Raw genomic sequence first — 20698 nt, 5'->3', positions numbered from 1 at the left:
CCTTAAGGAAACAACTTTCAGCCAAACCCAACCTAACCACTCTTATCAAAATCGGTTGTCATAAAGTATCAACTAAGGGCCCGTATGCACTAGGAAGTGTTCTCTCATTAACTTTGGATGTTGGATGAAAAATGCCTTGCCTGTGCACAGTATGGTCTTCCTTTCCTCCTTCCTCTCTACCCCCCTCAGGTCACTTTTTTCCCCAATTGAGTAATTCATTCTGCAAGTGGATTGTAATTGTTTCAGGGTGAGTTGAAGGGGAAAAAAATACTCATGGGGAAACATTTGTAGTTCAAACACTCTTCTGCCTCTAGGAAACTGCTTGGTGCTTTGTTTCATATGCGGGTTGTCCTGTTTGTCTCTGTACTTTCTGTGGTTCTGTGCTCTTATGAGAGGGTTTTTCCTCCTCATTTCAATTCTGACCTATAGCTGAAGGCATAGCACTTGTGATCTCACCCTTCCAGAGGTGAATACTTTTCTCACTGTTAGCTCAGGTTTAGAACCAATGCCTGAAGATAAACTGGTTCAACTTCTGTGTGGAGACACACCTAAATAAGTAGACTAATATATTCTGTTCTGATTTATACCCACTTGTCGTGTGGACTAGAATCTGACCATATGACCCTAGTGAGAGTTTACTAACACGCTTGTTTTCTGGACAACAGATGCACAAAATATCGGCATGATTGCTGGAGCAGTTTGTGGCGTGGTGCTGGGACTTTTCCTCCTTTTCCTGGTGGTGAGGCTGACAATGAGGAGGAAAGAAAAGAAGAGATATGAAGAAGAGGAGGCGCCAAATGAAATCAGGTAACGCCTTTTATTTAATCCCCCACCTCCCACCCTCCCTTCTTTCAGTTTCACACATTTTGCACTACAGTTTTAAGTAATCTAGGTATAAGTGTCTTAAAAGATTGTTCTAAAAAGCTTTTAAACTCTCCCTGAAATATCAGGGACAAATTTCTTGACTGTGAGAATCATCTTTGTGAAGACTTTCCAGAAAATCAGATAGATGAAAATGTCTTCTTTTCCCCCCAGGACAAATTAGCATAAAACTCAACAAAATATTCTCTCTCACGCTTGCAATTTCAGCATTTTAAAGCATTTGCATAATCCTCTTCAGTACTAAATTCAACCTGCTTGTCCATTGTGGTTCTGAGAGGTTTGTTGTTGTTTGGTTGGTTTTTTTCTTTTCACTTGCAATTTCTGTTGGGAATGCTACGAGGCAGGCAGGTTCTCACAGTCTCTTTCTTGAGTCTTTTGAACAACTGTGCTTCTGCATTTAGCTCAGGGTGAAAAATCCCCTGAGCTGCTGTGTGCAGAGTTGAGAAGCTTCACCCTGAGCGGGTGTACCAAGAATGCTGACGCACGTTCTTTGAACTCATCTGTTACATGCATGTGAGGTCTGCCACTTAACTCCTCTAAGCAGAGATTGGTCTCTAGCCAATCGAGCCTAACCTTCTCAGGAAGGAAAGTGCTGGAAAAAGATATTTCCAGCAATGAATTTTGGCTGCTTCTGCCCTTGAAGAAACCCCTTGTCTTGTTCCATCCTTATTTCTATTTGTAAAAGACTGCCTTTCCTCATACGACATCTATGTACCATTAGGCATCTCTATAATCCATTCAGCAGCTGATTACTCTGCCTGACGGTCAGGTTGCTGGCAAGAAGGTAGTCTCTGCTGATTTCTTCCCTTCCTTTTTTCCTGTTCTCTTTGCTTTCAAATCTTGCATGCCTTTTTATTTTTAGTTTGAGCTTCAGCCTCTTGTATCACCTTTTCACGCATGACTGTTACCTCTTCTCTCTCTCTCTGGGCCCAGTTCTTGCACTTCTTTCACTACCCACTTTTTTTTTTAACTGGAAGAACTGGTCTCAGCTAGTCCTGTCTAGGTGATCTGTCATTATGAGTAAGAATTTCAGAGCAGACAGTTCTATCTGAACTGTTTGCACTGATAGTTGGCATTCATTCCACAGACCTCAAAGCCGCACACAAAGAGCCAGTCGTGTGCAGCATGTATTCTAAATCCATTTGACCAATAGCTCTGCAGCGCAATAGGGAGTTCAGTCCACAAAGTTATGTAGCACAGAATTCGGAAAAGCCTGTACCTTGCTCAAACTGCTAGACAAACATGCCCTGGTGATTTGCAGCTTCAATAAGCAACTTCTTATTGCAGCAGCAATTCAGTCTGGTAAAATGTATAAGCGTTTCTGCTCTCATGGTATTTGAGCCCTGTCATCTGTTTGATTGCAGAGAAGATGCAGAGGCACCCAAGGCCCATCTCGTCAAGCCCAGTTCCTCTTCCTCTGGTTCCAGGAGCTCGCGCTCAGGTTCCTCCTCAACCAGGTCAACAGCCAACAGTGCCTCTCGCAGCCAACGGACTTTGTCAACGGAAGCTACTCCCCATCTAACTCCTCCCCAGTACAGCCAGAGGGAGACGGAAGGAAAAGAAATTGAGCCAAAGAAAGTCGACTACACTAACCTGATGAAAATGGGAGCGACGCTGGTCATGGTGCCTGCCCAAAGCCGAGCGTTCCAGACTGTGTGACTGCTCACCAGCCATCTGGAGACTCCTGCTGTCCAGAAACACTTCACATAACACCAGCCACATAGGAATTGTTAGATTAGCTAATTATCTTCCTGGTCAGCTTAATTTTAATCACTTGTGATTATTCACACCACAAGAAGCCCTCCCACTCAACCCTTTCTTACATCTTCCAGCACTGAGGTTCTGATAAAGAATTTTTTTTTTTCTGAGGAAAGATACACTCGAGGGAAAAGGGAACCTTCTTTTTAAATTATCTTTTTTGGAAATGGAACACTGAGCATTTTAAAACTACAACAGCTAAGCGCTGTACAAATGAAATGAAGCCAAACCTCAGGATTTTTTAAAAGGGATCAACAGAGACATAAAGACGCATAATATTCCAGAGAGGTTTTGTGGGGAGGGAAGTGTCTCTTTTACTGGTTTGGGAGAACTTTCTCAAAGATGCATTGTCTTATCTGAAGATTTTGAGGTAGACTCTCTGCTGAGGGTAGTCTGGTGTTCAGTCTCAAAAGGAACTGACAGATGCTTCACGTTTTCTGCATTCAGTTTTCTAGTGAAATACTTTTGGAGGCTGTAACTAAAGTGGAAATGAAAGGATCACTCAAAAAGGTGAGATGCAGTATTAAGGCATGTGTCTGAACCCTTTATGTAAAGGAAACAGAGGTGCTTTAATTGCCGGAATAAACTTAATGATGCACCCACAGAGATGCACAGCCAGGAGCCTGACTCTGCTTTTATGGTCAGCACTGCAAAGCTGCAGTGACTCCACTGGAGTGGTATCTGTGGCAAATGAGCCTTAGTGTAATGAGAATTGGGCACTGAATCCAGAATGAAGGCAGTACCTCAAAAAGTGAGGGCCGCTAATCTACCAAAAAGCCTTGAAGAAGCATTCAGAAGATACCTTTGCTATCGCCAGGTTGTGAATTCACCAGTTTTGGGGTGAGCCATGCTGTAGAAGCCTTATGGAGAGCTCTTCCCAAGACTGAACGAACAGCATTCTTGAGCTGACCTTCAGGCATCCAGGTAAGACTGAAGGATAGAGTGACAGAGCACATAGCGAGGAAAATACACTAGGGCCAGGTAAACAAGCACAATGCTGCTTTCATTAGAAAATATTTGTGTGCAGTGTCCCATTTATACACCAAATGCTGGGCCACGTGCTATTGTTGAGGCTTAAACCTTAGAATTACTCTTAAAAAATTGCAAGAATCATAATATTTTCTGTGATTAAATTAGCCAGAATAAACATTTTCAAGGAATGTGAAGTCTTAACTTCAAGTTGAAGGCCAATAGGAAACGATGGGAGATAGGGACAGGCTTCCTCTGGAGGCAGATGCTTGCATAATTCTGTCATTTATATTTTCCTCTGAAGGACTTGGCTCTGACCACTGCTACACACAAGACACTGAACTTGCAGGTTCTAGATTCCTGTATTCCTGAACTGATGATTTTCTATTAAAGAAAATAAGGTTGGTTTTTTTTTTTTCATTTGAGGGAGGGAAGGTTTTCTTCAATTTGTGGAATAAGTCTACAGGAGAGATGGATCAGCACAGAAGAACCACAAATCTATAATTCTTTCACTCCAGGGACTGTAATTAATCTCCTTGTCTGACTGAGACCCAGAATTCTAGCTTCTTTGCATGAGATCTTAGACAATCTGATCAAAGCCAAGCCCTGTTTGGGCTACTTCCTTATGGGAAATAGTTTTCAAACTTGCCCTATACTATCTGAGAACTTCTCTTCCTAGGAGCAGTCACCCATTTTCATCACATGTACCAAAATTTCACTTGCTCTCTCTATCCGAGAGTCAACCTAGCCACCCTTGGCAGGGCAAAGTACTAATCTGTTGTGCAGGGAAGGCAGTCTTGAGTCACAGATTTAAACAAAGGAGACATCTGGTATTAAGTGTTTGATAAGCTTCTACTTTCATGATAGCTCCTGGTGTTGGATACCGTGTGATTTTACCTAGACAGTTTCCCTGGATACTCCAGAGGCACATTCCTGGATCAGCTGTGTTTTGGTGGATTTGGTAGTGGCTGTCACTGCTTGGAAGCAGCAGCTGTCAGTGTCTGTGATTCCTCTACAGTTGCTCTTTTCCTGGACCCTGAAGGCTTAGGCACTCCAAAGCACTTACAAGGTACTCCAGAGCCGTGAAAGTCCCGAAGAGCATGAGCAGGACTGCTAAAGTAGTTTGTGGCTTCTTCTGTGGTTGCTTATTGTGCTTAATGTTACCTGTGTTGCATCTGAGGATACTTATTCTATGCATATAAGAACAGGAATGCTTTTCTGAGTAAAGAATACATGCCTGAGCAACCAGAAGCTTATTACCGCAAAATAAGGGTAACAATTCAAACAGTTGAGCTGGCTACAGTCCGAGTACCAAATGCTGTAGGTTAGCTTTGAGTCACAGGCCAGACTTGCAATTAGCAAAGAGGAGGATGCTCTGTCTACAGCCTAGAGGCCACTCGCTGCTGGCTAGGAGAATTTGCCCAGCCTGCTCCTGGCAGTCTCCTTCCTGGAGGCCCTTGAGCATAGGCTGCAGGACAGATCAGCCGTGGCAGCCCTCTCCTGGTCTCCAACTCTCCTGGAGCAGAGAAGTCACTCCTTATCATGTGAGCTATCTGACTGCATAGGATGAAAGGTTTATGGACCTTGGGGAAAAGAAGTTAGTCGGAAGCAATTGCTGAAGCCTGGCGTGTGTGTGATCATTCCCGGCTGTTCCTAGCCCTGTTGGGAAGCAGGCGCTATGCGTGCCCGCTGTCTGGGCAGGTGCAGACTGCCCTGTATACAAACTGTGTCGGGAGAAGCACCGTGGCCATCTTCTGCCATGGAACAAAGATGCAGAGAGATGTGTGGCCCTGGTTAGAAAGTGTGGGCGCTACGGCGATTTAAAATCAGTAAGTCTGAAACGCTGCGATTCTTTTCAGACCACGCATCGGTGATCTCACAGGTGAATACAAAGTCAATTCTGCACTTCAGTTGCTACATGAAGCCCAAAGGGAAATGTTCATTACTCAAAGGAAATATGAGAAAGAGATCACTTCAAAGGCATTCTATTTTCAAAGGGACATTTTCTGAGCTCCAGATGATACTATCAGGAGTTGCACAAGGGAAGCAAATGAACCATAAGCCAAACTGTGCTTTGTAAAATAGTGTACTTAAAGCATTTACTGTCCTATACCAGTTATTACTAGTGTGATTAAATGCATACAATGTTATGTAGCTTTCTTTTGTTTCTCAGCAGCTAAACTAAGCTTACATCTCTTCTACCTGCTATAATTGGTGTACTTGTACTGTGTCTGAACAACTCGGAGGAAAGCAAATATTTATTATTGATTCCTTTGAATCAATGATTTCGTAATTTTTTTTTTGGTTGGTTGTTTTATAATAAACGTGCTGCAGCTTAAGTGCTACAGCTCAACTAAACTTGTACTAATGCTCCATCTTCTATGGTATGATGCATTACATGCTGTCAAGCTGAATCCAAGGAAAAAAGTACAGAGTCAAAAATACCATACGTGCATACCATACTACGTGCATATTTGCGTAGAAAGTGTGGGGAAGCTGGTCTTTTTCCTGGGTATTTTAGTCTAAATATTTTAATCTAAATTATGTGACATGGTATGAAATATGTGAAACCTTGGGTGTATTGAAGTAAATGGTGTTTTGACTTCCATGCAGCTATTTCACCTGAGATATTTTGGCTGAGGGCGTAGATGCTTCAAGCTAATATGGTAAATAGTGCCAGCACAGACACAGCACAGATGCAAACCTCTGGTGACATTGCCCTCCCGCTCCCGCATCTGCGACCTTACTTCTGAACCACCCAGTGCGTTTCAGTTCATCTCCCGAACTGGGCGTGAGATGACAATGAAACCTTGAACAACTAAGAGCTGTGTTCAGACAGTTTAGATCATCTCTGCAGATAAACATTTTGAACTAGCTAACAGGAATCTCTGGTCAGGGAGATGTAGGTGGAATTTAGGATAACTAAACATAACTGTGGTTGATTTCTCTTGCAGTGCTTCAGCCTTCTTTCCCCGGGGGTGTTTTGCACAGACGTCTCCCAACATCAGCAATCTTCTTCACTGAAATCTGGGACTAAAAATTGCAACATAATTACACAGTATTTAAAACAAAACACAGTGACAACACAGTGGTCTCATAGGTGCGTCCTTCTATCCCTGATTCATGAGGAAATGCTATTACTGGCTCTCTCCTGAGTTGACGACATCCAAAATCCTGATTAGGCGATATACATTTTGAGAGGGGTTGTGCAATTGCATACTTTTGTACAGTATCAGGAATCTTGGGTTATTTTTAACCTGGATCAGTTTGTACTGACACAGTGAAGGGGTAAACACAGTGGGAAGGGGAAGGGACTGCCTTGGAAATGTGTGATTTTCAAACTTCGACCTGGGTGTGCAGATGCAAGTGTTGTATAAATAACAAATGCTGCTGTTGTGAATAGGAAGCATGTCTTTGATAATCTCCACTCTCTTCCCAGTTCTGTTTTAAACGCTTAAAGGAGAAGCAGTGCTTCATCTCTAATGTACTAAATTAGCTTCAAAAAGTAATGTTGGAATTCATCATTGAAAAAAACTCCACACAGAACACTTGTCAGTGTCCAGCCTGCTGGGCCTTCATTTTTCTGGTATACAGTAAATGAGCTACTTTTGTCCAGTATGTTAACAGCCTTTAATTTCTAATGTAATGAGTCATTTGCCAAACTGCCCTCCTCCCTGCACTGACTCACTGTTGTTTTAGGCTGCCTTCACTTGCTATCAGTCTGCTGTGCGAAGTATGGTTGCACATCTAAATGTCACTATTTAATTTCAAGGTGCAGGTAGTGCTATTCTTAGGTCCTACTGAAATTCTGCCCATGATTTAAAAAAAAAAAAAACAAAACAAGAAAGCAAAGGCAATCCCTTGCTAACAGCACGGCTCCCATGAGACTCGGCGTGCGATGCATTCAGTGCAAGTTAGCGCTGCATGCCTGAGAAGCATCTCCTGTGTAGCCTGGTAGTTGAGAGCTCTAGCAGCCTGTACTCTGGACAGGGTGGAGTGTGCTTTGCATGCTATACCTGATCAGATACGGGGTGATGGTTTGGTTTGTATTAACTGCCCTTGTCTTTAAAGGCACAGGAGAGTGACAGCTAGCACTCTATGATGTGGAGCCCCTTTCCTTTTCCTGCTGCACCTCCTGTCTCTAACCTCATACACCCAAGTTCCAACTCCAGACTACGCCTCTGTCATCACCCAAAGGTCCCGATCCGGGTTCCAGCCTTGTGCGTGGCAGAGCAACAACAGGAACTACAAACTGTTGCTTGACACAAGTGACTTCCCGTGGGTCAGCACACCCACCGCATCTGCCCAGGAGCCTGGTGGCACCAGAAATGCTTTTTCATGCAGTTCTCGCCCCCGACTAGATAAGTTCCTTTGCCCCTTTTCCCACTGCATGGGTCACAGAGGCTGGCCAGGGTACGGGTTTTGTGTAGCCCTCCTCCTAGCAACTCCCTCTGCTTCTTCCACTCAGTGTTTTATGCCATGTAAACATTTGATGCAATTCACAGCACTGCTAGGGCCTGGCCTTATGTGATTTATGACCTCTGATCAGCTTTCAGCCTAAGGCGCTGAGACCAGCTGAATGGTTGCGGTCGTCCATCTGCTCGCGTGATCCCCAAGGACGCTGAACAGCCAGAGTTTTCCACCGTTCGGAGCCTCCGTTTCCTTCCCGCTGAAGTCAGTCATGCCGAGAGCACGCAGCGAGCAGCACTGACGTACGAAGGGGTGTCCCTTGGCTTGGTTTGGCGCATTAGCACCGAGTATGGACGAGAAAAACGTAGGATGGATTAAAAAGAGATGCTGTGGAGGCCAGATTCTGCTCTGTGGAGAAACCGGTGTTGCCTTACAGCACCCCAGACAACATGGTTTCCTCTGCCTGGGTGAGAAATCAGAGAATGTTGCCTTGTTGAACAGAACACGGAGGATTAGAGCAGCGACGCGCTGCTGGTATAGATTATCGTACTGAGAGAGATTTACGGAAGCAAATGCTGTCGGAAGCCTTTGGGAAGCGTTAGGCAACGCGTTGCCAGCATCAGGATGAGAAATGCTGTCATTCCTCTCGGGGCAGAGGGTGATCCCCCAGGGCTCTGCCCCAGGATAGGCCCCTTCCACCTCCAGCTTTCCTCTCGGAAAAACAAACGCTCTTTTCTGCCTGGATTTGATCCGCCTGCCGTTAATTCTGCTGTTAATTGTCTTTAATCGGATATCGCTGCGTGGAGCGGTACCCGAACAACGCTGCCGCCAGCCCGCTCGGAGCGGCCTTCACGCTGCTCCCGGGGGCACGGAAGCGGCCCGCTGCGGGGAGGGCACGGCGCTGGCGGGCCGGGGCGATGGGCGGACCGGGGCCCGCACACGGCGGCGCCTCCCCGCATGGCGCCTCCATTTTGTGCCCCCCCCGCCCAGCTCCCCCTTCCCGCAGCCCGCCACCCTCTATGCAAATGAACCCGCCAGTCCCGCCATCTGATTGGTCATTCCCACCCCAAGGCGCCTTCTCGCGCCTTCCCCTCCGCGCGCAAAATATGCAAACGAGCCTCCCGACGCCGTGTGGCGATTGGCTGCCATTCGCTCTCTGGCGCTCTTTCTCTGCCCCCGCCCCCTCCTTCAGCCTACACTTGTCGGTGTCGTCACCTGCATGCGGCCGCTGCAGGGCTCTCATTGGCTCCCGCGCACGAGAAGCTCCACCCCCCGTCCGTTGCGGGCGGGGGACGAGCGTTGCGGAGCGGTAGGTGGTTAGGGTGGGGGAGAGGGGAAAGCGCATGAAGGTTCGAGAATACCGGCCGGCCGGCGGGCACGCCCCCTTCCTGTGTGCGTCACGAAGGGTGCGGGTTCCGGCTGACGGCCATTGGCGGGAAGGGCGGCGGAATACGCGAGCGGATTGGCTGGAGCGGAGAGAAGAGGCGGGCGCTTCTGGAAGGTTCTGAGGGGGTATATAAAGGCGGCGGGGCGGGCGCCGAGCGGTCTCGTTGAGCAGCAGTCTTTGCAGAGTTGCTTCCCGTGTGCGCGTCTGGGCCTGTCCGCGCCGCTCAGGTAACGGGGCCTGCCGGCGTAGGGAGGGTGGGAGCCGTGGTCCGGTGTGGGCGCCGCCCGAGGTGCCCTTGCGCCGGGAGGGGCCGTTGCGTTGCGGGGGATCGGGCAGGGTTGGGGGGTGGAGGCCTTCCCGTCGCTGCGGCGCTGGGTTTTTCCCTCGGGATGTGGTCATTCTGCAGAGCCCTGTGGGCTGTTGCCTCTTTTTTTTCTAAATCCTGACGGCGACTTTCCCGATTTCCCTCCGGTTGTCCTGAAAAAGCCGGGGTGGGGGTGGGGGGAGGGAGGAGGAATAGAGGAGACTTAGCGGCCATGTTACCCCCCGCCGGGAACGCCTGGGGATATGTGTGGGAGGGGGGAGAGGTGGAGCCGTGCCCACGGGGCGGACGAGCATGCTGGGCTTGGTAGTCCCCGGAGGCGGGCGGGGGTTGAAGGAGCGGGCTTGCAGGAGCTTGTGGTGTCTGGGGGCCCCGAGGGCGCAGGGGGTGGGCGCTGCACCCCCCCGGTGGGCGCGGGGTGGGTTCGTGTCGCAGCAGGAGCCGGGCTGTGCCAGCGCACACGGCCCGACGGGCTCGGCCCACGCGGAGCGGGGACTACACTTCCCGGCAGCTAAGATGTCCGCCTGCCGCCACGTGATGCGGGCGGGGAGGTGCATGCTGGGAGATGGAGTCCCGAGCCGCGTGCTGTACCACGTGGCTGGGCCTTAGGCTACCGCGGCTGGACACCAAGTGGTAGAGCTTTTAAATGCAGGAACCGTGTGCGCTAAAGAGCAGTTGCTGGTAAAACGTGGGATAACAGCAACGAAACATTTTGGTTTAAGTTCAGTTTTACAGTTCAATCATTTTTTTTTTCCCCCCTTCCTCAGACAAGATGTCGAAGGGACCAGCTGTCGGAATTGATCTTGGCACCACCTATTCCTGTGTTGGTGTATTCCAACATGGGAAGGTGGAAATCATTGCCAATGACCAGGGTAACCGGACCACGCCAAGCTACGTTGCCTTCACAGACACAGAGAGGTTGATCGGCGATGCTGCGAAGAACCAAGTTGCAATGAATCCAACCAATACAGTTTTTGGTAAGGCTGTAGGATTTGCGTACTTCACGTACAGAAGCTTAGCGTGGTGATGGTAGATGTTTCCTGGTTATAAGACTACTGACTGAGAGCAGGGTTAAAGCTGCTTCTTGGAAATTGAAACTCCTAATCTGCTTTTAGTCTGATTAGTAGAACTGCGTTCCTAATAATTAAGCTCTTATTATGTACTGGGAAAGTATATGCCTTACAGTTTAAAAACTTGTTTTGCTGCAGGTTGTGCCTTGGAAGTTAGTGTTAAGTGGCCTTGGCTAAGTGTCTCGGTCTAATTCCTAGACTGCACTGTGGTTTATGGTTCAGCAGCTGTAGCATTGCTGTGGTGGCTGTGAGGTGATACTGACAAGTTTGTGCATATCCAAGAAATGAAACTTGGCAGTGACTGCAGCAAGGTTTTGACAAGGCAGTAATAATTCTAGGTTAAGTATAGTGTTCTAGGGTTTTGTGTATTGTTTTTTAAGAGGAACTTTGTGTTCTCTTGTGAATGAACATATTTAATGTGGCCAGCTGTTCTTTTCCAGATGCAAAACGGTTGATTGGGCGTAGATTTGATGATTCTGTTGTCCAGTCTGATATGAAGCACTGGCCTTTCACTGTGGTGAATGATGCTGGCAGACCGAAAGTCCAGGTGGAGTATAAAGGCGAGACAAAAAGTTTCTACCCAGAAGAAATTTCTTCCATGGTTTTAACCAAAATGAAGGAAATTGCAGAAGCTTATCTTGGGAAGGTGAGGTTTTTTGGGACTTCAGTGAAACATAATGAATAATTCTGTATGTGTGAGTAGTTAATGTATATAACTGACTTCTTTTACTTAATTTTTTGTAGACTGTTACTAACGCTGTAGTGACTGTACCAGCCTATTTCAATGACTCTCAGCGTCAGGCTACAAAAGATGCTGGAACCATTGCAGGGCTCAATGTACTGCGAATTATCAATGAGCCAACAGCTGCTGCGATAGCCTATGGTCTGGACAAAAAGGTATGCTATGGAGTGACTACTGTCTCTGATGTCCAACTAGTAAACCTGCTAAACTAGCAGTAGGAAATGAGTTGCATTTTGAAAGTTAATCTCTTCTTCCAGGTTGGTGCTGAAAGGAATGTTCTTATTTTTGACCTTGGAGGTGGCACCTTTGATGTGTCAATTCTGACTATTGAAGATGGCATCTTTGAGGTGAAATCCACTGCAGGTGACACTCACTTGGGTGGAGAAGACTTCGACAACCGCATGGTCAACCACTTCATTGCTGAATTCAAGCGCAAGCACAAGAAAGACATCAGCGAGAACAAGAGAGCAGTTCGTCGCCTCCGCACTGCATGCGAGCGTGCAAAGCGTACTCTGTCGTCAAGCACGCAGGCCAGTATTGAAATTGATTCTCTCTATGAGGGTATTGACTTCTACACGTCCATTACCAGAGCTCGCTTTGAAGAGCTGAATGCTGACCTGTTCCGTGGCACCCTCGATCCTGTGGAAAAGGCCCTGCGGGATGCCAAACTCGACAAATCGCAGATCCATGACATCGTGCTGGTTGGCGGGTCTACTCGTATCCCAAAGATTCAGAAACTGCTGCAGGATTTCTTCAATGGCAAAGAGCTGAACAAGAGCATCAATCCTGATGAAGCTGTGGCTTATGGTGCAGGTAATGACAAAAATTAGCATCTTCTGTGTGCTAAAACGGGGTGGTGGTGGTAGCAAACTGACTACTTTCGGGACTAAGGTCTCGGAGCAGTACTGGTGTAGGCCCTAGGTCTTCCACCTAAATCAGTAAAGCTTTTCAAAGCAGTAAGAAGTTTAACTTTGACTTGCAATGATGAATCAGGTTCCAAAGCCATTCGTAGTTTCCACCAGAAGTCTACTAATGATGGCCAAAACCTTCCTTGGATGTCTGAGCGAGCCATGGGCTTAACTGTAGTGTGCAGTGTGTCTGTTGCAGGGCTCTTAATGGTTTTCCTCTTCCCCCAGCTGTTCAGGCTGCCATTCTGTCTGGAGACAAGTCTGAGAACGTACAGGATCTGCTGCTGTTGGATGTGACTCCTCTGTCTCTTGGTATTGAGACCGCTGGAGGCGTCATGACAGTCCTGATCAAACGGAATACCACCATCCCCACCAAGCAGACTCAGACATTCACTACTTACTCCGACAACCAGCCCGGTGTGCTGATCCAGGTAGGCAGGTGGCACTGGGGTGAACTGATAATGCACTCACATCATCGTAAGACCCTGTCAACACTTCCAGCGGTTGATACTTGAAGTAAATCTTAGGCCAGAGGTCCTGTGTTCTTACCATTGGCAAGGGATGCTAGTAAATACCTGGTTGCTGTGATGAAAGTGATTCCAAAGCCATTCGTAGTTTCCACCAGAAGTCGAAAGACTTGTGTTGGTCCAAGTACCTTCCTTGGATGTCTGAGCGACCGTGTCATTTCAGGATAATAACCCATTATAATTTAATACTGTGTGGTCAACTTTATGATTTAATTTGCTGGTTTTCCTTACTAGGTATATGAAGGAGAACGTGCTATGACTAAGGACAACAACTTGCTGGGCAAGTTTGAGCTGACTGGTATTCCCCCTGCTCCCAGAGGTGTACCTCAGATTGAAGTAACCTTCGATATTGATGCCAATGGCATCTTGAATGTGTCTGCTGTGGATAAGAGCACTGGCAAGGAGAACAAGATCACGATAACAAATGACAAGGGTAAGGATCCACGTGTTTCTGAGGGTACTTAAGCTCAGCTTGTCAAACTCTGCCTTCTGTCTTAGTCAGAACTTGGCTATAATGCATATGCACCTTGGTTTGCAACCATGAGCCTTGTTTTTAGTGCAGTAATCCATGAGTTTCTAAGAAGGCCCGCAAAGTGGTTTAAGATGAGGGCACCTGATAGCTTACAGGCCTCTCTTAGTGCCTGCCTGCCCAAGCTAACTTGAAATGTGGAATTTATAATGTCTGGGAAGCTGTAATTCTGCACTAAAAATGACTGAGTAGAAAATAGTGATCTGAAACGCTGCTGTGTTCTGCAGGCCGGCTGAGCAAAGAGGACATTGAGCGGATGGTTCAGGAAGCAGAGAAATACAAAGCAGAAGATGAGAAGCAGCGTGATAAAGTGTCTTCTAAGAACTCCCTGGAGTCTTACGCATTCAACATGAAAGCTACTGTTGAAGATGAGAAGCTCCAGGGCAAGATCTCTGATGAGGACAAGCAGAAAATCCTGGACAAATGCAATGAAATCATCAACTGGCTGGACAAGAATCAGGTATGTCATATTCCATGTTTGGTCAGTGTTTACTTCTAGTGTCTTGCTGAGCTACAAAGAAAGCTCAAGAGGATGGAGGAGAACTACTGGTTGCTGTGATGAAAGTGATTCCAAAGCCATTCGTAGTTTCCACCAGAAGTCGAGAGACTCGTGTTGGTCCAAGTACCTTCCTTGGATGTCTGAGCGACCACAGTTTGCAAGCATAGAGCTTTCAATTCCTCCCAGTTCAAGCTGGCTAGCTTGCAAGTATGATCTTCTCTAACCTTAAATGAGGCCCTGTTGCTCTGGGAGCGGTGTAGGCACTAGGAGTGGTTTGAGGGAGTCCTAAATCAGTAAGTTTGGTTTTGTTGGAACTAGACCAAGCAGAAATACTCTTGCATCTAGCGCAACGCCAGTCTGACTTGGTAGGACTGAAGACAGACTAAAATTAAGCCCAGATTCTTGAAATAAATAAGCCAGCTAGTGCCAGTTAGGTTTTGGATTGTATTGACTTAGTGAGAGCGGCGGGTACTGAGCTTTTGTCTTCTTCAGACGGCTGAGAAGGAGGAGTTCGAGCACCAGCAGAAAGAGCTGGAGAAGGTGTGCAACCCTATCATCACCAAGCTGTACCAGAGTGCAGGAGGAATGCCTGGTGGGATGCCTGGTGGATTCCCCGGTGGTGGAGCTCCTCCATCTGGTGGAGCCTCTTCTGGACCAACCATTGAGGAGGTGGACTAAAGACACCGGGAAATGCATTCCACTAGCAGTTAGTATTGGAGGACCCCTGGGTGGGGGTTAGATTGAAGGACCCAAACCTGTAGGCACATCTGGGTATGTTTTGCCAGATTAAAACTCCATAACTGAGCTGCTGTAAAAATAAGAAAAAAAAAAACAAAACATTTTCTGGGCATTTTAAATACTTGAACATGTGCACAGGAGGGGAGATGAATACCATTGCACTTTACAGTACTGTAAACAAGTGGAAATGCAATTCATGTCCTAAGGAATAAAAACTATTTAATGGGCATCACAATGTTTCTGTCTTTACTTCTTTGTCCATACTGGCCAGTGTGAAAAATAAAGTGAAAATAAACTTAATGGTAAATGAAGAAGACTATATATATGAGCTGAGCATGTCCTAACCCTGAGGATTAATGCAGGTTCCAGATTAAGCAGCCTCGAGAGATTTTCCAAGTTAAACTGCTTTGTGTCTGAAGCCTGAGTGATTAACATGTTAAGCCTTGTGTTCTGGAGGACAAGGCTGTGTGTGGCACAGGAGCATCGCCTTCGGAGGCAGCATAGGCTGAGCTTCACGTTCAGTCCAAAATGGTAGGGCTACCCCATGCTGAAAACCTGGGCTGAAGAATTAAAAACACTAAAAAAGTTCTTGCTTAGGGCCCCGCAGCTTCAGCCACGGGGCTTCTTAGCTCCTCCCTCTAGCTGGAGAGCTTCAGTGAAATGGGGTGGTGGGTTGGAGCCAGGTGCTTCCTGGGCAGTACAGAGCCACCACTGAAGAGAACGTCTTCCTAGCGTGCATATATGTGATGGTTGCAGGATACTAAATGAAAAAGCAGCAAGCCTGCATTAAGGAAGCGTTTACTGAAGCTGAGTGAAGTCACCCTTTTCAAAAAGTCTAGCAGCTTCGCAGATCAGCTCAAGGACTTCCCCACCCCCACCTGTGTGGGAAGGTGAGTTCAGAGGTGGCTCTTCATTCAGAGAAGTCGTTGCTGGGTGGGGAGGTGGCTTTGGGCAGCCTCTTCAGCAATAATAAGCAATTATGTGGTTTATTATATATAGTATTTGATTATATATTAGTGTATGTAATATGTGATATGTAGTATCAGCAATACTGGTCCCAGTGAAGCCTGGCACAGTGGACTGGCGATTTTCATTAAGTCATTACTCTAGACCATAAAATTCATCGCAATTATTATATTGCTTATATATAGAGGGATTATTCAGAATAATCAGCAATTCAGTGCTGGTTATTTTTTATCTGGGCACTTCATGAGTTAAAACACTTTTTTCCCTGAGTAACTTCTTTCTCAACATTGGAGAGGAATTGAGGGATTTTTATGGTTTTTTTTTAACAGCAGTGCTTAACCAAAGGGGAAAAACGATGTTCTGGTAGCTTAACACTCCTGTTGCTGCCTGCGAAGTGCATGTTTCCTGGTGGGATGGGTTGAGTTACAGGGGTGCCTGCAGCACAGCTGCTGAATGCTGATAGGAGAGCAGCTGAGAGCATTAAAACACTTTGCATATCGTTACAGCAGTCCTGTTTACTTACAGGTATTTTGGATCCTTTTCTGGATCAGTGGGATAGTAAAAGGGAGACTGCCCAGGCTACCTCCATCCTGCAGGACATTGAGGGGAAAAAAAAGTCTTGAGGCATAACCCAGAGAACGGCTGCAGGATCTTTTGTGCCTCGCCTTTCAGTATCACCTCTTATTTTCCTGCCTCCATTACCCGCAGTACTGGTCCAGTGAAGCCTGGCACAGTGGAGTGGCAATTTTCATTAAGTTGTGACTGCAGTCCACAAAAATCATCACTGGAATAGACTGTTTCAGTTGGAAGGGACTTAGAACGATCATCTAGTCCAGCTGCCTGACCATGTCATTAAGCATGTTATTAAGGGCATTGTCCAAATCCCAAATGCTGTGTTTGATGCACCCCAGGATGCGGTTCACCCTCTCGGCTGACTCCTATTGAGCCTGCTGTCGACTGGCACCCCCTGATCCCTTTCTGCGGGGCTGCTCTCCAGCCACTCCTCTCCCCATTTATTCTTGTGCCCGGTGTTACTCCGTCCCAGGTGCAGAATCCAGCACTTTCATACCATTAATGATTGCCCAGTGCTCCAATCTATCCAGATCCCTCTGCGAGGCCTCCTGTCCCTCGAGAGAGTCCATGGCACCTCCCGGTATGGCATCATCGGCACTCTTGCTAAGGATGCACTCGCCTCCTGCTTCCAGGTAATTGATACAAATACTGGACAGAACTGTCCCGAGAACGGAGCCCTGAGGAACACCGCTGGTGACCAGTCACCAGCCAGATGTTGCCCCATTCACTACAATCCTTTGAGCCCTGCCATTTGGCCGGTTCTTCAGCCAGGACACTCTGTATCTGCTCATCTCACTGCTGGACAACTTGTCCAGACGGACGCTATGAGGAACAGCATCAAAAGCCTTTCTAAAACCCAGAAAAACTACATCCATTGCCTTCCCTTCCTCTGCTAGGCGGGTGTGGTGGCTGGTCCCCGGCCAGCAGCTCAGCCCCACACAGCCGCTCACTCCCCCGCCCTGCGGTGGGATGGGGGAGAGAATCGGAAGGGTAAAAGGGAAACCCTGGGTTGAGATAAAGACAGTTTAATAGGTAAAAGCTGCATGTGTAAGCAAAGCAGAATAAGGAATTCATTCACTGCTTCCCATCGGCAGGCAGGTGTTCAGCCATCTCCAGGAAAGCAGGGCTCCATCACGCGTAATGGTGACTTGGGACAACAAATACCATCACTCTGAACGTGTGTGTGTCCCGTCCCCCCCACCCCTTACTTCCCCCAGCTCTATATGCTGAGCATGACGTCATATGGTATGGGATATCCCTTCGGTCAGTTGGGGTCAGCTGTCCCGGCTGTGTCCCCTCCCAACTCCTTGTGCACCCCCAGCCTGCTCGCTGGTGGGGTGGGGTGAGGAGCAGAAAAGGCCTCGACTCTGTGCAAGCACTGCTCAGCAGTAACGAAAACATCCCTGAATTATCAACACTGTTTTCAGCACAAACCCCAAACACAGCCCCATACGAGCCACTGAAGAAACTTAACTCTATCCCAGCCAAAGCGGTGACCTTAGCGTAGGACAGTGACTTAGGCGGGACTGTCCCTTTGCGACCCCATGTCGTCTGTGCCTGCTGATTGCAATGTCATTTGTGTTGCCAGGAGGGTATTATAATTCCCTAATAATAACTGGGTAATAACTGAAACATTAATTGCACTTTCTCACCAAATAGAGGTGGGGGGAAGCTGTCGGATTAGTATTGCACTCCAGCGTTTAAATGCATTTAAATGCATTTCAGCTTGGGGCATGCCCCGGGGGCTGGGGAGGCGGGCAGCAGGTGGCAGCACCTGACCACGGAATGGCAGAGAGGCACTTTTTTTGGTTGGGGGGCCCCCCAGGGTTTTGAATTAAATCCCCCAAAAATGTTTATGGCATTTAATTCCATCCGTAGCAGCATTTCCCATTAACAGTGTGTAATGCCTTTATTGCCATAGGGGACACTAAATGAAAATGGGTTTTGGAAAGAGGTATTTTAGGGTATTCATAGAATCATAGAATCATAGAATCATACAGGTTGGAAAAGACCTCTAAGATCATCGTGTCCAACCGTCAACCCAACACCACCATGCCCACTACACCATGTCCCTAAGGGCCTCATCTACACGTCTTTTAAATACCTCCAGGGATGGTGACTCCACCACTTCCCTGGGCAGCCTGTTCCAAGGCCTGACCACTCTTTCAGTAAAGAAATTTTTCCTAATGTTCAATCTAAACCTCCCTTGGCACAACTTGAGGCCATTTCCTCTTGTCCTATCGCTAGTTACTTGGGAGAAGAGACCAACACCCACCTCGCTACACCCTCCTTTCAGGTAGTTGTAGAGTGCGATGAGGTCTCCCCTCAGCCTCCTCTTCTCCAGGCTAAACACCCCCAGTTCCCTCAGCCGCTCCCCATCAGACTTGTGCTCCAGGCCCTTCACCAGCTTCGTTGCCCTCCTCTGGACACGCTCCAGCACCTCCATGTCCTTCTTGTAGTGAGGGGCCCAAAACTGAACACAGTATTCGAGGTGCGGCCTCACCAGTGCCGAGTACAGGGGCACGATCACCTCCCTATTCCTGCTGGCCACACTATTTCTGATACAGGCCAGGATGCCGTTGGCCTTCTTGGCCACCTGAGCACACTGCTGGCTCATGTTCAGCCGGCTGTCAACCAGTACCCCCAGGTCCTTTTCCTCTGGGCAGCTTTCCAGCCACTCTTCCCCAAGCCTGTAGCGTTGCCTGGGGTTGTTGTGGCCGAAGTGCAGAACTCGGCACTTGGCCTTGTTGAATCTCATACAGTTGGCCTCGGCCCATCGATCCAGCCTGTCCAGGTCCCTCTGCAGAGCCTTCCTACCCTCCAGCAGATCAACACTCCCGCCCAACTTGGTGTCGTCTGCAAACTTACTGAGGGAGCACTCGATCCCCTCGTCCAGATCATTGATGAAGATATTGAACAGGACCGGCCCCAAAACTGAGCCCTGGGGAACACCGCTCGTGACCGGCCGCCAACTGGATTTAACTCCGTTCACCACAACTCTCTGGGCTCGGCCGTCCAGCCAGTTTTTTACCCAGCGAAGAGTGCACCTGTCTAGGCCGTGAGCCGCCAGCTTCTCTAGGAGAATGCTGTGGGAGACAGTGTCAAAGGCCTTACTGAAGTCCAAGTAGACCACATCCACTGCCTTTCCCTCATCCACTAGGCGGGTCACCTGGTCATAGAAGGAGATCAGGTTGGTCAAGCAGGACCTGTCTTCCATGAACCCGTGCTGGCTGGGCCTGATCCCCTGGTTGTCCCGGACATGGCTCGTGAGCACCCTCAAAACCAACCGCTCCATGATCTTCCCCGGCACCGAGGTCAGGCTGACCGGCCTGTAGTTCCCCGGATCCTCCCTCCGGCCCTTCTTGTAGATGGGCGTCACATTGGCGAGCCTCCAGTCGTCCGGGACTTCCCCAGTTAACCAGGACTGCTGGTAAATGATGGAGAGCGGCTCGGCAAGCTCCTCCGCCAGCTCCCTCAGAACCCTCGGGTGGATCCCATCCGGCCCCATAGACTTGTGAACATCCAGGTGGCATAGCAGGTCATGAACTTCATCCTCTTGAATTATGGGGGGTTTATCCTGCTTGTCGTCCCTGTCTTCCAGCTCAGGGGGCTGAGTACCCTGAGGATAACCATTCTGACTACTAAAGACTGTATTGTAGAAACAGTGGCTTAAGCCAGCACAGTTTTTACAGGAAGGCATTGCTGCGGGTTGTCAGAGCTATGATTTAAAATTACCAGTCTTGTCAGGCTAAGGGATGAGGTTTCACAGGGCAAATTATGAACAAGCAGAGGTACAAGCTGAGGGTCAGGCCGTGGGGGATGTGAGACCGAGAGGGGGAGAGAGGGGGCTGCTGCGGGGGTTCACAGTCACACCGGCACTTGCACGAGGGCATAGGCAGTTTTAGTGAAGTGAATGAATGAAAACAGTGTCAAACTTGTGAGTTTTTACATTCATGACAGCAAAGCAGCCTGAAGAGTTGTGTGCAAATACAGGAACTGTTTTTAGGTTAATGTATTGCTAATTGGAGAAGTTACTGAATTCAAGCTCTTTTTTTTTTTTTTATCTTGAATTCAATTTTCTCCTTTTTTCTTTGTTAAAAATCTTAAATTCAAGATTTTTCTTTTTCTGTTACAGGTGTTTCTCAGTTAGGTGCAGATTGGTAATAGGTTGGAATCCTCCACAGCCGTACCTGGCGAGGCTAACGTCAAGGGCAAGCACCTGTGTGGCTGTCGTGTTTCTCTGTTGTGTGCTGGTAATGCTGCTGCCCTGGGTGCAAGAACAGAGGCAAAGAAACAATTGCAGGTAATATCTACGCAACTTTATTTTGTGCATCTTTTGAGGATCTTGTTTTCTTCCAAACTGGCACGGTATTCAGCTTTATTTTCTTTACTGATGAGCAAGATCTGTCTCTGTAGGG

The 20698-nt window shown here is 47.8% G+C and overlaps 2 protein-coding genes and 3 non-coding genes across 6 annotated transcripts in view; all 5 read left to right on the top strand.

Annotated features, from left to right (window-relative positions):
• Window positions 1–3243, top strand: part of CLMP (CXADR like cell adhesion molecule) — a 42077-nt gene extending 38834 nt beyond the window's left edge. The window contains exons 6-7 of the mRNA XM_075172973.1: window positions 666–807; window positions 2247–3243. Coding sequence (XP_075029074.1) covers window positions 666–807; window positions 2247–2541 — 437 coding nt within the window. The 3' untranslated portion in view covers window positions 2542–3243. The remainder of the gene's footprint in view (window positions 1–665; window positions 808–2246) is intronic.
• A 6068-nt stretch (window positions 3244–9311) lies between these two features.
• On the top strand, window positions 9312–14976 carry HSPA8 (heat shock protein family A (Hsp70) member 8). Of its 2 annotated transcripts, none has more exons than XM_075172969.1 (9): window positions 9312–9633; window positions 10496–10705; window positions 11239–11444; window positions 11543–11695; window positions 11798–12353; window positions 12677–12879; window positions 13210–13408; window positions 13732–13964; window positions 14496–14976. In XM_075172969.1, the coding sequence occupies exons 2-9, from the start codon at window positions 10501–10503 to the stop codon at window positions 14679–14681; spliced, it is 1941 nt and encodes a 646-aa protein (XP_075029070.1). In that variant the 5' UTR covers window positions 9312–9633; window positions 10496–10500; the 3' UTR covers window positions 14682–14976. The 2 variants fall into 2 exon arrangements, with proteins under 2 accessions (XP_075029070.1, XP_075029072.1); XM_075172971.1 differs by having other exon boundaries at window positions 9568–9633; window positions 11225–11444.
• Window positions 12517–12607, top strand: LOC142092747 (small nucleolar RNA SNORD14). The gene has a single exon (XR_012677165.1). It is a non-coding gene; the product is annotated as a small nucleolar RNA SNORD14 (small nucleolar RNA).
• LOC142092748 (small nucleolar RNA SNORD14) lies at window positions 13028–13124 on the top strand. Its single transcript, XR_012677166.1, has one exon. It is a non-coding gene; the product is annotated as a small nucleolar RNA SNORD14 (small nucleolar RNA).
• Window positions 14055–14151, top strand: LOC142092749 (small nucleolar RNA SNORD14). The gene has a single exon (XR_012677167.1). It is a non-coding gene; the product is annotated as a small nucleolar RNA SNORD14 (small nucleolar RNA).
• Window positions 14977–20698: the final 5722 nt, after the last annotated feature.

This window comes from Calonectris borealis, chromosome 24, assembly GCF_964195595.1.
Source record: "Calonectris borealis chromosome 24, bCalBor7.hap1.2, whole genome shotgun sequence".
NCBI lineage: Eukaryota > Metazoa > Chordata > Aves > Procellariiformes > Procellariidae > Calonectris > Calonectris borealis.
Note: the sequence above shows the minus strand (reverse complement) of the source record. Positions and strands in the feature narration are given on the sequence as shown.